General features: G+C 47.4%; 2 protein-coding genes across 2 annotated transcripts in view; one reads left to right on the forward strand and one right to left on the reverse strand.

Annotated features, from left to right (window-relative positions):
- capn3a (calpain 3a, (p94)) overlaps positions 1-1,654 on the forward strand; it is a 79,590-nt gene extending 77,936 nt beyond the window's left edge. Inside the window, exon 22 of the mRNA XM_065025939.1 lies at positions 1,188-1,654. The gene's annotated coding sequence lies outside the window, so the exon portion shown is untranslated. The remainder of the gene's footprint in view (positions 1-1,187) is intronic.
- Positions 1,655-4,563: 2,909 nt separating this feature from the next.
- znf106a (zinc finger protein 106a) overlaps positions 4,564-18,888 on the reverse strand; it is a 65,824-nt gene continuing 51,499 nt past the window's right edge. Inside the window, 7 exon segments of the mRNA XM_065025940.1 lie at positions 4,564-8,908; positions 12,357-12,503; positions 12,763-12,834; positions 13,107-13,178; positions 13,321-13,440; positions 17,391-17,645; positions 17,904-18,020. Of these exon segments, the coding sequence (XP_064882012.1) occupies positions 8,846-8,908; positions 12,357-12,503; positions 12,763-12,834; positions 13,107-13,178; positions 13,321-13,440; positions 17,391-17,645; positions 17,904-18,020 (846 nt within the window). The 3' untranslated portion in view covers positions 4,564-8,845.

An 18,888-nucleotide genomic window follows, 5' to 3' on the forward strand; every position in this document is an offset into this window, starting at 1 on the left:
AGCTACCTACCAGTCCAGTCCTCCCATTAGACAGCTACCTACCAGTCCAGTCCTCACATTACACAGCTACCTACCAGTCCTCCCATTAGACAGCTACCTACCAGTCCAGTCCTCACATTAGACAGCTACCTACCAGTCCTCACATTAGACAGCTACCTACCAGTCCTCACATTAGACAGCTACCTACCAGTCCTCACATTAGACAGCTACCTACCAGTCCAGTCCTCACATTAGACTGCTACCTACCTACCAGTCCAGTCCTCACATTAGACTGCTACCTACCAGTCCTCACATTAGACTGCTACCTACCAGTCCTCACATTAGACTGCTACCTACCAGTCCAGTCCTCACATTAGACTGCTACCTACCAGTCCAGTCCTCACATTAGACAGCTACCTACCAGTCCAGTCCTCACATTAGACAGCTACCTACCAGTCCAGTCCTCACATTAGACAGCTACCTACCAGTCCAGTCCTCACATTAGACTGCTACCTACCTACCAGTCCAGTCCTCACATTAGACTGCTACCTACCAGTCCTCACATTAGACTGCTACCTACCAGTCCTCATATTAGACTGCTACCTACCAGTCCTCACATTAGACTGCTACCTACCAGTCCAGTCCTCACATTAGACAGCTACCTACCAGTCCAGTCCTCCCATTAGACAGCTACCTACCAGTCCAGTCCTCACATTAGACAGCTACCTACCAGTCCAGTCCTCACATTAGACAGCTACCTACCAGTCCAGTCCTCACATTAGACAGCTACCTACCAGTCCAGTCCTCACATTAGACAGCTACCTACCAGTCCTCACATTAGACAGCTACCTACCAGTCCAGTCCTCACATTAGACAGCTACCTACCAGTCCAGTCCTCACATTAGACAGCTACCTACCAGTCCAGTCCTCACATTAGACAGCTACCTACCAGTCCAGTCCTCACATTAGACAGCTACCTACCAGTCCTCACATTAGACAGCTACCTACCAGTCCTCACATTAGACAGCTACCTACCAGTCCAGTCCTCACATTAGACAGCTACCTACCAGTCCAGTCCTCACATTAGACAGCTACCTACCAGTCCAGTCCTCACATTAGACAGCTACCTACCAGTCCAGTCCTCACATTAGACAGCTACCTACCAGTCCATACCAGATAGCCATCCTTATCCTCTTCCCTCTCTCTAGGTCTCAGGCTTCTCTAATTTCCTCTCCTGACCATGTCCCAGTATTGCTGAAACATCAGTCTCTTCTGAGTCGGCCATGTTTTTTTTTTAACACACCCCACTCCTTACCAGATGTACCGTTCTCTCTCTCAGGCATCAAACACACAACCTCTCTTTTTCTGTCTTCATACCTCACAGACCCACCACTCCATAACCCATTGAATATCTCTTAAAATATTCAGTTTTATTTACACTACTCCAACCCTCACCTACCCTACCTACTGAATAGGTTCCTTCGTTATGCCTACCATCCTTAACGTCTCCCCAACACCTACCACCATCGACGTCTCCCCTATACCATCCTCAACATCTCCCCTATACCACCTACCATCCTCAACGTCTCCTCTATACCACCTACCATCCTCGACACCTCCCCTATACCACCTACCACCCTCAACGTCTCCCCTATACCACCTACCATCCTCGACGTCTCCCTATACCACCCCTATACCACCTACCATCCTCGATGTCTCCCCTATACCACCTACCACCCTCGACGTCTCCCCTATACCACCTACCACCCTCGACGTCTCCCCTATACCACCTACCATCCTCGACATCTCCCCTATACCACCTACCACCCTCGACGCCTCCCCTATACCACCTACCATCCTCGACGTCTCCCCTATACCACCTACCATCCTCAACATCTCCCCTATACCACCTACCATCCTCAACGTCTCCCCTATACCACCCTCAACATCTCCCCTATACCACCTACCATCCTCAACGTCTCCCCTATACCACCTACCATCCTCAACGTCTCCCCTATACCACCCTCAACATCTCCCCTATACCACCTACCATCCTCAACGTCTCCCCTATACCACCTACCATCCTCAACATCTCCCCTATAACACCAACCATCCTCAACGTCTCCCCTATACCACCTACCACCCTCAACGTCTCCCCTATACCACCTACCATCCTCAACGTCTCCCCTATACCACCTACCATCCTCAACGTCTCCCCTATACCACCTACCATCCTCAACATCTCTCTATACCACCTACCATCCTCAACATCTCTCTATACCACCTACCATCCTCAACGTCTCCCCAACACCTACCATCCTCAACGTCTCCCCAACACCTACCACCCTCAACGTCTCCCCAACACCTACCATCCTCAACGTCTCCCCAACACCTACCATCCTCAACGTCTCCCCAACACCTACCACCCTCAACGTCTCCCCTATACACCACCTACCACCCTCAACGTCTCCCCTATACCACCTACCATCCTCGATGTCTCCCCTATACCATCCTCAACGTCTCCCCAACACCTACCATCCTCAACGTCACTCTATACCACCTACCATCCTCAACATCTCTCTATACCACCTACCATCCTCAACATCTCCCCTATACCACCTACCATCCTCGATGTCTCCCCTATACCACCTACCATCCTCAACATCTCTCTATACCACCTACCATCCTCAACATCTCCCCTATACCACCTACCATCCTCAACGTCTCCCCTATACCACCTACCATCCTCGATGTCTCCCTTATACCACCTACCATCCTCAACATCTCTCTATACCACCTACCATCCTCAACATCTCCCCTATACCACCTACCACCCTCAACGTCTCCCCTATACCACCTACCATCCTCAACGTCTCCCCTATACCACCTACCATCCTCAACGTCTCCCCTATACCACCCTCAACGTCTCCCCTATACCACCCTCAACGTCTCCCCTATACCACCTACCATCCTCAACGTCTCCCCTATACCACCTACCACCCTCAACGTCTCCCCTATATCACCTACCATCCTCAACATCTCCCCTATACCACCTACCATCCTCAACATCTCTCTATACCACCTACCATCCTCAACATCTCTCTATACCACCTACCATCCTCAACATCTCCCCTATACCACCTACCATCCTCAACGTCTCCCCTATACCACCTACCATCCTCGATGTCTCCCCTATACCACCTACCATCCTCAACATCTCCCCTATACCACCTACCATCCTCAACGTCTCCCCTATACCACCCTCAACGTCTCCCCTATACCACCTACCACCCTCAACGTCTCCCCTATACCACCTACCACCCTCAACGTCTCCCCTATACCACCTACCATCCTCAACGTCTCCCCTATACCACCTACCATCCTCAACGTCTCCCCTATACCACCTACCATCCTCAACGTCTCCCCTATACCACCTACCATCCTCAACATCTCCCCAACACCTACCATCCTCAAAGTCTCCCCTATACCACCCTCAACGTCTCCCCAACACCTACCATCCTCAACGTCTCCCCTATACCACCCTCAACGTCTCCCCAACACCTACCATCCTCAACGTCTCCCCTATACCACCCTCAACGTCTCCCCTATACCACCTACCATCCTCAACGTCTCCCCAACACCTACCATCCTCAACGTCTCTCTATACCACCTACCATCCTCAACGTCTCCCCAACACCTACCATCCTCAACGTCTCCCCAACACCTACCATCCTCAACGTCTCCCCAACACCTACCATCCTCAACGTCTCCCCTATACCATCCTCGATGTCTCCCCTATACCACCTACCACCCCATTACATTTGATAACCCACCCTGACACGATGTACTGTCAAGCCCCTTCTCCAAATCGCTCCAGTGAAGACCACGGCCCTCTCATGGCCAATGGATGAACTGGAGATGTTGGAAAAGGACCAGTGCTCCCTTCCTTCAGTCTTGGACTTCCTGACTCGGCACCGGATTGGTTGGTCCGTGGGAACCGGAACGAATCAAATCTGTTCGACTTCCTGACTCAGCACCGGATTGGTTGGTCCGTGGGAACCGGAACGAATCAAATCTGTTCGACTTCCTGACTCAGCACCGGATTGGTTGGTCCGTGGGAACCGGAACGAATCTGTTCGTCTGCCAGTCCTACCAATGGATGGATGAGACGCAGAATGGGACAGACAGAACCTGCCAAGAACACCCCCCACCCTTCCCCTTCCGCTGTACGACCAGGACCAGGCAGGAGCCTCCCTAGCCCGTTGAAGAGCTCCCTACAGGGTGGGTTCAACATGTGGAGTTGTGAATATGACTATGGGTTGGACTTGTTGTGGTTTCCTATTAAAAGTTTTGGTCAAATGAGTGTAATGCATTTTTTTTTTTTTTTTTTTAACCCAATAAATAATTGTGTAGTTATTGGTTGGACTGTTTTTGTTTGTTTTATTCATGCTTTATTAAGAATGTAGAAACAGTAAAATCAGTTGAATTTAGCTAAAACGGCTGCTGGGTCTGAATGCAGTTCAGTTCAAGACAATATTTAACACAACTACAGATGAAAGACAGAAAACCAAAAAGGCCACAGAATTGTTTTCTCTCCAGGTTTTTTATGTAACATTTTCTTTAAAATAACAAACAAGTTCACAACCGTTCGGGCAAGAACAAAAAAAAAAACACAAACTCGTCAAAGAAAACTCAGGAATGTCAGGTTTAGAGGACGACTGTATGTTTTCCCCTCAAATAACAGAGGAAGAGGGTTACACACGTCTGGGAGGTATGTCTTCTCAAGGAGGATGCGGCTGTTAAAGATCGCCGGTTGAACAGAAGTCGATGAGATCTCACCTCAGCACACACACACACACACACACACCTACAACAGCACCATGTACAACCCCAGAGCTGCCACTACACGGATAACCCCAGAGCTGCCACTACACGGATAACCCCAGAGCTGCCACTACACGGATAACCCCAGAGCTGCCACTACACGGATAACCCCAGAGCTGCCACTACACGGATAACCCCAGAGCTGCCACTACACGGATAACCCCAGAGCTGCCACTACACGGATAACCCCAGAGCTGCCACTACACGGATAACCCCAGAGCTGCCACTACACGGATAAGGAGCGTTACATCGACAACATCGGTTTAACTCGTCCTCTTCTTCACATGGATTACAATTTACATTTTTAAAACGTGTTTTATAATACTATAAAAGAAAAACAAAACTGTTTGAAAAAAAAAGAGAAAAATAAAAGAGGCATGATGGATCAACGTATCAGCTTAATTTGTGTGATGTGTGTGTCATCAGGGGGTATGGCATGGGGGGGGGTGGATCCTGATTCTGTTCCTCTGGGTTCTTCAACCCCTCAACACACCATCTCTGTACCATCTACATCTCTACACAAACGTCCGTATTTCAAAACAAAACCCTTACTTACTGTGGAATAGGTACACCCTATTTTTATAAAACAACAACACCCATATACTGTAGGAGTTCCACAAAAGATGCACAGCAATATCCAACAATTGCTGGTAAGTACAAACTCACTCATTCAGGAAAAAAAAACGAACAAAGTGATTATTTTGAATTTCTCTCACGTCTGTCTTTAATGATGACAGATTAACTTACACAACATAAACGCCTGTTCACGCATTGGAACACAGTGAACCGACACTAGAGCATATTCTAGAACCCATTCTAGAGCACATTCTAGAACCGACACCAGAGCACATTCTAGAACCGACACCAGAGCACATTCTAGAACCGACACCAGAGCACATTCTAGAACCGACACCAGAGCACATTCTAGAACCCATTCTAGAGCACATTCTAGAACCGACACCAGAGCACATTCTAGAACCGACACCAGAGCACATTCTAGAACCCATTCTAGAGCACATTCTAGAACCGACACCAGAGCACATTCTAGAACCGACACCAGAGCACATTCTAGAACCGACACCAGAGCACATTCTAGAACCCATTCTAGAGCACATTCTAGAACCGACACCAGAGCACATTCTAGAACCGACACCAGAGCACATTCTAGAACCCATTCTAGAGCACATTCTAGAACCGACACCAGAGCACATTCTAGAACCGACACCAGAGCACATTCTAGAACCGACACCAGAGCACATTCTAGAACCGACACCAGAGCACATTCTAGAACCGACACCAGAACACACACTAGTATGTCTCAGTTCCTCATCACTGCAAAACCACATTTTCAAATGGCAATCTCAGACACTTTACACTGTCCTTCAACAAACACCAAAATATCAAGGACCAACCACACTCAATGCCAGAAAGAAAAAGATCAAGACTAAGATAAAAACCCCTGTTAAAATAAACTAAGAAAAATATATGGCAGTGAGGGGGGATCTAGTGACAAGTTTATCAAAATGAGACATCACTCTCAAAAACAGACCATTTTTTTTTTTTTTTTATTTTTTTATACAATTTTTACTTCTTAAAACGCCTGAAATTACACTCCATTGCACCGAAATATGTCCCAGAAAAATCTAGGTCATGACATCATTAAAGCTAGCCAAGTCTGATGTATGAGTGAATCACAGCTGTATCCAAAGAGGTTGGGACAAAAACAAACCAAGAGAAGAGTCGCAACAAAGACACTAGTATCCCGACGTCCCTCAACACACCAAGACACTAGTATCCCGACGTCCCTCAACACACCAAGACACTAGCACCCCGACTTCCCTCAACACACCAAGACACTAGCACCCCGACTTCCCTCAACACACCAAGACACTAGCACCCCGACTTCCCTCCAAACACACCAAGATACTAGCATCCCGACGTCCCTCAACACACCAAGACACTAGCATCCCGACTTCCCTCAACACACCAAGACATTAGCATCCCGACTTCCCTCAACACACCAAGACACTAGCATCCCGACTTCCCTCAACACACCAAGACACTAGCATCCCGACGTCCCTCAACACACCAAGACACTAGCATCCCGACTTCCCTCAACACACCAAGACACTAGCATCCCGACGTCCCTCAACACACCAAGACACTAGCATCCCGACGTCCCTCCAAAACACACCAAGACACTAGCACCCCGACTTCCCTCAACACACCAAGACACTAGCATCCCGACGTCCCTCAACACACCAAGATACTAGCATCCCGACGTCCCTCAACACACCAAGATACTAGCATCCCGACGTCCCTCCAAACACACCAAGACACTAGCATCCAGACTTCCCTCCAAACACACCAAGACACTAGCATCCTGACTTCCCTCAACACACCAAGACACTAGCATCCTGACTTCCCTCCAAACACACCAAGACACTAGCATCCCGACGTCCCTCAACACACCAAGACACTAGCACCCCGACTTCCCTCAACACACCAAGACACTAGCATCCCGACGTCCCTCCAAACACACCAAGACACTAGCATCCCGACTTCCCTCCAAACACACCAAGACACTAGCATCCCGACTTCCCTCAACACACCAAGACACTAGCATCCCGACTTCCCTCAACACACCAAGAAACTAGCATTCCGACTTCCCTCAACACACCAAGACACTAGCACCCCGACTTCCCTCCAAAACACACCAAGACACTAGCATCCTGACTTCCCTCCAAACACACCAAGACACTAGCATCCCGACATCCCTCCAACACACCAAGACACTAGCATCCCGACGTCCCTCCACACACCAAGACACTAGCATCCCGACTTCCCTCAACACACCAAGACACTAGCATCCCGACTTCCCTCCAAACACACCAAGAGACTAGCATCCCGACTTCCCTCAACACACCAAGACACTAGCATCCCGACGTCCCTCAACACACCAAGACACTAGCATCCCGACTTCCCTCAACACACCAAGACACTAGCATCCCGACTTCCCTCAACACACCAAGACACTAGCATCCCGACTTCCCTCAACACACCAAGACACTAGCATCCCGACGTCCCTCCAAACACACCAAGACACTAGCATCCCGACGTCCCTCAACACACCAAGACACTAGCATCCCGACGTCCCTCCACACACCAAGACACTAGCATCCCGACTTCCCTCAACACACCAAGACACTAGCATCCCGACGTCCCTCAACACACCAAGACACTAGCACCCCGACGTCCCTCCAAAACAAAACATACAGTGGAAAACATTTGTCTTTATAAAACTGAGGGTTGGATTCATTTTTAAAATGTATTTGCAGTCATTTGAATAGAAAACATAACAATGACTCTTTCAGACCTGGTTTCTTTGCTTGGTGAACAGTCAGTCAGTCAGTCCTGTGTTCCTTTGTCTTATTTGGTCAGTGGTTCAAGGCAACTGACATTAAGCGGTGTTCATTTATTCATGAGAGAACCATGGAGAGGAAGACATGTGTTCTAGTTGGTTCTAGAACTAGAACACATCTCTCCTTTCATAACAAAACCACAGATTCATCATCATCATTATCCTCTGGTATGGATGGTCAACTTAGCCTGGATACCAGTCGGTTTTGTGCTATCATTCCACTCATTGCCACTCCTCGTCAATGCCTAACATTGGCAAGAAGTGGAACGTTAGCACCAAACAGGTCTGGTTCTCAGGCTAGTAGTCACCTGGCACCAAGCTGAATCACCCCACTGTTTCACTGATACGCTCATCATTCAGGTTCAACCAGGTGACCTTATAGACTGGGTCACCCCAATATGGGAATTAAGGGGGGGGGTTAGGAGCGTGAGACTCCCTCAGGGGTGGGCTGGTCCACTCCAGACTCCCTCAGGGGTGGGCTGGTCCACTCCAGACTCCCTCAGGGGTGGGCTGGTCCACTCCAGACTCCCTCAGGGGTGGGCTGGTCCACTCCAGACTCCCTCAGGGGTGGGCTGGTCCACTCCACTCCTCCTCAACATGTTGCAGCATGTGCCTTGGAGCCCCCTGTAAAGGCAGGAGACAGAAACACACTGGTATTGTGATGCAATCATTTCCATGGTAACGTATGATGTACATTCTAATGATTTGACCTGGCGTGGCTCATGCAATGGAATGGATTTTTGTTGCTATTCGAACGGTTACAGTGGGGCAAAAAAAAGTATTTAGTCAGCCACCAATTGTGCAAGTTCTCCCACTTAAAAAGATGAGGCCTGTAATTTTCATCCTAGGTTCACTTCAACTATGACAGACAAAATGAGGAAGAAAAACCAGAAAATCACATTGTAGGATTTATAATGAATTTATTTGCAAATGATGGTGGAAAATAAGTATTTAGTCACCTACAAACAAGCAAGATTTCTGGCTCTCACAAAAAGTATAATACAATCTATAACCGTCACAGCTCTACCTCTGACCCACTAATACGACCTATAACCATCACAGCTCTACCTCTGACCCACTAATACGACCTATAACCATCACAGCGCTACCACTGACCCACTAATACGACCTATAACCATCACAGCTCTACCTCTGACCCACTAATACGACCTATAACCATCACAGCTCTCACACCTCTGACCCACTAATACAACCTATACCTCTGACCCCATCATCACAGCTCTACCTCTGACCCACTAATACAACCATCACAGCTCTACCTCTGACCTAACCATAACCATCACAGCTCTACCTCTGACCCACTAATACAACCATCACATAACCATCACAGCTCTACCTCTGACCCACTAATACAACCATCACAGCTCTACCTCTGACCCACTAATACCACACACCTATAACCATCACAGCTCTACCTCTGACCCACTAATACCATCACAGCTCTACCTATAACCATCACAGCTCTACCTCTGACCCACTAATACCTATAACCATCACAGCTCTACCTCTGACCCACTAAAACCATCACAGCCACCTCTGACCCACTAAGCTCTCACAGCTCTCTGACCCACCACCATCACAGCTCTACCTCTGACCCACTAATACTACCATCACAGCTCTACCTCTGACCCACTAATACCACCTATAACCATCACAGCTCTACCTCTGACCCACTAATACAACCATCACAGCTCTACCTCTGACCCACTAATACAACCATCACAGCTCTACCTCTGACCCACCATCACATCACAGCTCTACCTCTGACCCACTAACCATCACAATGACCACTATAACCATCACAGCTCTACCTCTGACCCACTAATACAACCTATAACCATCACAGCTCTACCTCTGACCCACTAATACCACCTATAACCATCACAGCTCTACCTCTGACCCACTAATACAACCATCACAGCTCTACCTCTGACCCACTAATACAACCATCACAGCTCTACCTCTGACCCACTAATACAACCATCACAGCTCTACCTCTGACCCACTAATACAACCATCACAGCTCTACCTCTGACCCACTAATACAACCTATAACCATCACAGCTCTACCTCTGACCCACCACCTAAGCTCTACCTCTGACCTATAACCATCACAGCTCTACCTCTGACCCACCACTACCATCACAGCTCTACCTCTGACCCATAACCATCACAGCTCTACCTCTGACACCACATAATCTGACCCCTATAACCATCACAGCTCTACCTCTGACCCACTAATACCTATAACCATCACAGCTCTACCTCTGACCCACTAATACAACCATCACAGCTCTACCTCTGACCCACCACCATCACAGCTCTACCTCTGACCCACTAATACAACCATCACAGCTCTACCTCTGACCCACCATCACAGCTCTACATCACAGACCCCTAATAACCATCACAGCTCTACCTCTGACCCACTAATACAACCATCACAGCTCTACCTCTGACCCACTCACAGCTCTACCTCTGACCCACTATAACCATCACAGCTCTACCTCTGACCCACTAACCCACCATCACAGCTCTACCTCTGACCCACCACCTATAACCATCACAGCTCTACCTCTGACCCACCATCACAGCTCTACCTCTGACCCACTAATACGACCTATAACCATCACAGCTCTACCTCTGACCCACTAATACGACCTATAACCATCACAGCTCTACCTCTGACCCACTAATACGACCTATAACCATCACAGCTCTACCTCTGACCCACTAATAACCATCACAGCTCTACCTCTGACCCACTAATACGACCTATAACCATCACAGCTCTACCTCTGACCCACTAATACAACCATCACAGCTCTACCTCTGACCCACTAATACAACCATCACACCTATGACCCACTAATACCACCAACCATCACAGCTCACCTCTGACCCACACCTCTGCTCTACCTCTGACCCACTAATACTGACCTATACCTATAACCATCACAGCTCTACCTCTGACCCACTAATACAACCATCACAGCTCTACCTCTGACCCACTAATACACCTATAACCATCACAGCTCTACCTCTGACCCACTAATACCACCTATAACCATCACAGCTCTACCTCTGACCCACTAATACCACCTATAACCATCACAGCTCTACCTCTGACCCACTAATACAACCATCACAGCTCTACCTCTGACCCACTAATACAACCATCACAGCTCTACCTCTGACCCACTAATACAACCATCACAGCTCTACCTCTGACCCACTACCATCACAGCTCTACCTCTGACCTATAACCATCACAGCTCTACCTCTGACCATCACAGCTCTACCTCTGACCCACTAATACCACCTATAACCATCACAGCTCTACCTCTGACCCACTAATCACAACCATCACAGCTCTACCTCTGACCCACTAATAACCATGACCCACACAGCTCTACCTCTGACCCACTAATATAACCATCACAGCTCTACCTCTGACCCACTAATACCTATAACCATCAGCTCTACCTCTGCACTAACCTCACAGCTCTACCTCTGACCCACTAATACGACCTATAACCATCACAGCTCTACCTCTGCTACGACCTATAACCTCACAGCCTACCTCTGACCCACCACATAAGCTCTACCTCTGACCCACTAATAACCATCACAGCTCTACCTCTGACCCACTAATACCACCATCACAGCTCTACCTCTGACCCACTAATACAACCATCACAGCTCTACCTCTGACCCACTAATACGACCTATAACCATCACAGCTCTACCTCTGACCCACTAATACTACCATCACAGCTCTACCTCTGACCCACTAATACCACCATCACAGCTCTACCTCTGACCCACTAATACCACCTATAACCATCACAGCTCTACCTCTGACCCACTAATACAACCATCACAGCTCTACCTCTGACCCACTAATACGACCTATAACCATCACAGCTCTACCTCTGACCCACTAATACGACCTATAACCATCACAGCTCTACCTCTGACCCACTAATACGACCTATAACCATCCGTATGTTACAGTCTATGTCTTGTGTAGGAACACTCAATGCCATACCTGCTTGGAGCCGTTGCGAGCGGTGAAATACTCATCGCAGTTCTTCCATCGACACTTGAGGTTCTGTGTGTTGGGAGAGGCGTGGTCATGGAGCAGGTGCTGCTGGAGGTGATCCATCACTCCAAAGATCAGAGAACAGCCATGCCACTGGCAGGAGAGAAGAGACAGGGGGGGAGTTAGATCAGAGAACAGCCATGCCACTGGCAGGAGAGAAGAGACAGGGGGGGGGAGTTAGATCAGAGAACAGCCATGCCACTGACAGGAGAGAAGAGACAGGGGGGGAGTTAGATCAGAGAACAGCCATGCCACTGGCAGGAGAGAAGAGACAGGGGGGGGAGTTAGATCAGAGAACAGCCATGCCACTGGCAGGAGAGAAAGCCAGACAGGAAGAGGAAGTTAGTCTTACCCGACAGTGATAGTTCTGGATCAGGTTCAGTTTGACCGCCTGCACACTGCCGTCATAGCAACCAGTGTAGATCTGAAACACAGATGAACATCGGTAATCATCTGATACGTTACGTTCCACCAGCCATGTTTTAATGAAAGAGAGGGGGGACTGAACAGAGAGAGAGGGGACTGAACAGAGAGGGGACTGACTTGAGGGGGACTGACTTGAGAGAGGGGGACTGACTTGAGAGAGGGGGACTGACTTGAGAGAGGGGGGACTGACTTGAGAGAGGGGGGACTGACTTGAGAGAGAGGGAACTGACCTGTAGCACATAGATTTGGGACTGAGGACAGAGGACTCACCATATTCTTGTGGATTGCCATACACATCACCATGTCTGTGTGTCCACCGTACACCTGCAGACGATCATGTGACTGTGGGGGGGGGGGGTTAGATCAAATTCAGAGCATTAATTACGGCATAAAAATAAACTGGTTAGTTTACAGTCTGGCTTTAATGTGGTGGGACAGACACATGGCTACCAGCTCTACCGTGGGTTGGAGAGAGGAGACTGACCTGTAGCTCGTAGACGCGGACCAGTTTGTCAAGACAGGCAGTGACCATCACCTTCCCCAGGATGGCCACCACTGTGACAGCATGACTATGTCCTTTATAGATACGCACCAACTCTCCAGTCTAGAGAGAGAGAGATCCATACCACTAAATAATCAGATTAGACCATAGGAAACATATGACCAGATTAGAGACCAGATAAGAGACCATAGGAAACCAGTGGCCAGAGTAGAGACCATAGGAAACCTGTGGCCAGATTAGAGACCATAGGAAACCTGTGGCCAGATTAGAGACCAGATTAGAGACCATAGGAAACCTGTGGCCAGATTAGAGACCATATGAAACCTGTGGCCAGATTAGAGACCATAGGAAACCTGTGGCCAGATTAGAGACCATAGGAAACCTGTGGCCAGATTAGAGACCATAGGAAACCTGTGGCCAGATTAGAGACCATAGGAAACCTGTGGCCAGATTAGACACCATAGGAAACCTGTGGCCAGATTAGAGACCATAGGAAACCTGTGGCCAGATTAGACACCATAGGAAACCTGTGGCCAGATTAGAGACCATATGAAACCTGTGGCCAGATTAGAGACCATAGGCCAGATTAGAGACCATAGGAAACCTGTGGCCAGATTAGAGACCATAGGAAACCTGTGGCCAGATTAGAGACCATAGGAAACCTGTGGCCAGATTAGAGACCATAGGAAACCTGTGGCCAGATTAGAGACCATAGGAAACCTGTGGCCAGATTAGAGACCATAGGAAACCTGTGGCCAGATTAGAGACCATAGGAAACCTGTGGCCAGATTAGAGACCATAGGAAACCTGTGGCCAGATTAGAGACCATAGGAAACCTGTGGCCAGATTAGAGACCATAGGAAACCTGTGGCCAGATTAGAGACCATAGGAAACCTGTGGCCAGATTAGACACCATAGGAAACCTGTGGCCAGATTAGAGACCATAGGAAACCTGTGGCCAGATTAGAGACCATAGGAAACCTGTGGCCAGATTAGAGACCATAGGAAACCTGTGGCCAGATTAGAGACCATAGGAAACCTGTGGCCAGATTAGAGACCATAGGAAACCTGTGGCCAGATTAGAGACCATAGGAAACCTGTGGCCAGATTAGAGACCATAGGAAACCTGTGGCCAGATTAGAGACCATAGGAAACCTGTGGCCAGATTAGAGACCATAGGAAACCTGTGGTCAGATTAGAGACCATAGGAAACCCGTGGCCAGATTAGAGACCATAGGAAACCCGTGGCCAGATTAGAGACCATAGGAAACCCGTGGCCAGATTAGAGACCATAGGAAATGGCCAGATTAGAGGAAACCCGTGGCCAGATTAGAGACCATAGGAAACCTGTGGCCAGATTAGAGACCATAGGAAACCCGTGGCCAGATTAGAGACCATAGGAAACCTGGCCAGATTGGCCAGATTAGAGACCATAGGAAACCTGTGGCCAGATTAGAGACCATAGGAAACCTGTGGCCAGATTAGAGACCATAGGAAACCTGTGGCCAGATTAGAGACCATAGGAAACCTGTGGCCAGATTAGAGACCATAGGAAACCTGTGGCCAGATTAGAGACCATAGGAAACCTGTGGCCAGATTAGAGACCATAGGAAACCTGTGGCCAGATTAGAGACCATAGGAAACCTGTGGCCAGATTAGAGACCATAGGAAACCTGTGGCCAGATTAGAGACCATAGGAAACCTGTGGCCAGATTAGAGACCATAGGAAACCTGTGGCCAGATTAGAGACCATAGGAAACCTGTGGCCAGATTAGAGACCATAGGAAACCTGTGGCCAGATTAGAGACCATAGGAAACCTGTGGCCAGATTAGAGACCATAGGAAACCTGTGGCCAGATTAGAGACCATAGGAAACCTGTGGCCAGATTAGAGACCATAGGAAACCTGTGGCCAGATTAGAGACCATAGGAAACCTGTGGCCAGATTAGAGACCATAGGAAACCTGTGGCCAGATTAGAGACCATAGGAAACCTGTGGCCAGATTGTGGAAACCCAGATTAGAGACCATAGGAAACCTGTGGCCAGATTAGAGACCATAGGAAACCTGTGACCAGATTAGAGGAAACCTGTGGCCAGATTAGAGACCATAGGAAACCTGTGGCCAGATTAGAGACCATAGGAAACCTGTGGCCAGATTAGAGACCATAGGAAACCTGTGGCCAGATTAGAGACCATAGGAAACCTGTGGCCAGATTAGAGACCATAGGAAACCTGTGGCCAGATTAGAGACCATAGGAAACCTGTGGCCAGATTAGAGACCATAGGAAACCTGTGGCCAGATTAGAGACCATAGGAAACCTGTGGCCAGATTAGAGACCATAGGAAACCTGTGGCCAGATTAAGACCTGAAACCTGTGGCCAGATTAGAGACCATAGGAAACCTGTGGCCAGATTAGAGACCATAGGAAACCTGTGGCCAGATTAGAGAAACCATAGGAAACCAGTGGCCAGATTAGAGACCATAGGAAACCCGTGGCCAGATTAGAGACCATAGGAAACCTGTGGCCAGATTAGAGACCATAGGAAACCTGTGGCCAGATTAGAGACCATAGGAAACCTGTGGCCAGATTAGAGACCATATGTGACCAGGAAACCTGAAACCGTGGCCAGATTAGAGACCATAGGAAACCTGTGGCCAGATTAGAGACCATAGGAAACATGTGGCCAGATTAGAGACCATAGGAAACATGTGGCCAGATTAGAGACCATAGGAAACCTGTGACCAGATTAGAGACCATAGGAAACCCGTGGCCAGATTAGAGACCATAGGAAACCTGTGGCCAGATTAGAGACCATAGGAAACCTGTGGCCAGATTAGAGACCATAGGAAACATGTGACCAGATTAGAGACCATAGGAAACCTGTGGCCAGATTAGAGACCATAGGAAACCTGTGGCCAGATTAGAGACCATAGGAAACATGTGACCTGATTAGAGACCATAGGAAACATGTGACCTGATTAGAGACCATAGGAAACCTGTGGCCAGATTAGACCATAGGAAACCTGTGTCCAGATTAGAGACCATAGGAAACATGTGACCTGATTAGAGACCATAGGAAACCTGTGGCCAGATTAGAGACCATAGGAAACCTGTGGCCAGATTAGAGACCATAGGAAACCTGTGGCCAGATTAGAGACCATAGGAAACATGTGACCTGATTAGAGACCATAGGAAACATGTGACCTGATTAGAGACCATAGGAAACCTGTGGCCAGATTAGAGACCATAGGAAACCTGTGTCCAGATTAGAGACCATAGGAAACATGTGACCTGATTAGAGACCATAGGAAACCTGTGGCCAGATTAGAGACCATAGGAAACCTGTGGCCAGATTAGAGACCAGATTAGAGACTACAGGAAACATGTGACATGTGTGTTTAATTTGGGTCAAACGTTTTGGGTAGCCAGCCATCTCTACAGCAGGAGAGGTAGAGATACTCTTAATGATCGGCTATGAAAAGCCAACTGACATTTACTCCTGAGGTGCTGACTTGCTGCACCCTCGACAACCACTGTGATTATTATTATCTGACCATGCTGGTCATCTATGAACATTTGAACATCTTGGCCATGTTCTGTTATAATCTCCACCCGGCACAGCCAGAAGAGGACTGGCCACCCCTCAGAGCCTGGTTCCTCTAGGTTTATAATCTCCACCCGGCACAGCCAGAAGAGGACTGGCCACCCCACATAGCCTGGTTCCTCTAGGTTTCTTCCTAGGTTTTGGCCTTTCTAGGGAGTTTTTCCTAGCCACCGTGCTTCTACACCTGCATTGCTTGCTGTTTGGGGTTTTAGGCTGGGTTTCTGTACAGCACTTTGAGATATCATCTGATTTGATGGTTAATAAGATGACCGCAACAGCCCAAATGGTTAACACACGGAGAGACACGCCCAGGCCAATTAAATCAACCAATAGGCCAATTAAATCAACCAATATTCATCAGAATGACTTCTAATTGCCAACTTCTATAGAAAACAAAATGTAGATAAACATGAAACCAAAGTGAATATTTTATTTCAATAACTCACGTGTATATTGTGTGCATGGACCGACTGGTCACTGGAGCCACTGAAGACCAGGTCATTGACGACCTTCATACATAGCACTGTCTTGGTGTGTCCCTCGAGAGTCCGTAGCAACAGGCCACTCTTGGCATCCCGGATGCTAATGGTGCTGTCGTAGGACCCGACCAATAGGATGCGGCGAGCTCCTTCCTGGGCTGTCGCTAGGCAACTCACCGCCCGCGGCCCGTGACACTCGAACACATCCAGCTGCTTGTTGGTCTGAACAAGAACAACACAGGAAATACAAATAACATCTCAAAATGTGTTTGACCAACTGCCTTTGGTGGTGACTGAGGTGGTTCCATAATGCTTTAATTATAGTTGGGTTCTAAAGTGTATTTTAGAATGTGTTCTAGATTTCAATGCATTCTAGACTGTGTTCTATTGTCGGTTCTACAATGTGTTCTAGAACAGAATGTGTTCTAGTGACGGTTCTAGAACAGAATGTTCTATGTTAGACGGTGATCTGGTTCTGACCTTGATGCTGAAGGTGACCACGGAGCCGTTAGCTAGGCCAGCGTACAGAACTTTCCAGCGGTTGTGGAGGCAAAGAACCCGGTCTGGGAGAGAGAACTGATCCACACACTCCCTGGACTGTGGAGAACATAGAACACAGAGTCATATAGTAGTCGTATTATAGTAGTAGTAGTAGTAGTAGTTGTATTATAGTAGTAGTAGTAGTAGTAGTTGTATTATAGTAGTAGTAGTAGTAGTTGTATTATAGTAGTAGTAGTAGTAGTAGTAGTTGTAGTATAGTAGTAGTAGTAGTAGTAGTAGTAGTTGTAGTAGTAGTAGTAGTAGTTGTATTATAGTAGTAGTAGTAGTAGTAGTAGTTGTATTATAGTAGTAGTAGTAGTAGTAGTAGTAGTAGTAGTAGTAGTAGTAGTAGTAGTAGTAGTTGTATTATAGTAGTAGTAGTAGTAGTAGTAGTTGTATTATAGTAGTAGTAGTAGTAGTAGTAGTTGTATTATAGTAGTAGTAGTTGTATTATAGTAGTAGTAGTAGTTGTATTATAGTAGTAGTAGTAGTAGTAGTATTATAGTAGTAGTAGTAGTAGTAGTAGTAGTAGTAGTAGTTGTATTATAGTAGTAGTAGTAGTTGTATTATAGTAGTAGTAGTAGTTGTATTATAGTAGTAGTAGTAGTTGTATTATAGTAGTAGTAGTAGTTGTATTATAGTAGTAGTAGTAGTAGTATTATAGTAGTAGTAGTAGTAGTAGTAGTAGTAGTAGTAGTTGTATTATAGTAGTAGTAGTAGTTGTATTATAGTAGTAGTAGTAGTTGTATTATAGTAGTAGTAGTAGTTGTATTATAGTAGTAGTAGTAGTTGTATTATAGTAGTAGTAGTAGTAGTAGTTGTATTATAGTAGTAGTAGTAGTAGTAGTTGTAGTATTATAGTAGTAGTAGTAGTAGTAGTTGTAGTATTATAGTAGTAGTAGTAGTAGTATTATAGTAGTTGTAT

This window comes from Oncorhynchus nerka, linkage group LG12, assembly GCF_034236695.1.
Source record: "Oncorhynchus nerka isolate Pitt River linkage group LG12, Oner_Uvic_2.0, whole genome shotgun sequence".
NCBI classification, from domain to species: domain Eukaryota; kingdom Metazoa; phylum Chordata; class Actinopteri; order Salmoniformes; family Salmonidae; genus Oncorhynchus; species Oncorhynchus nerka.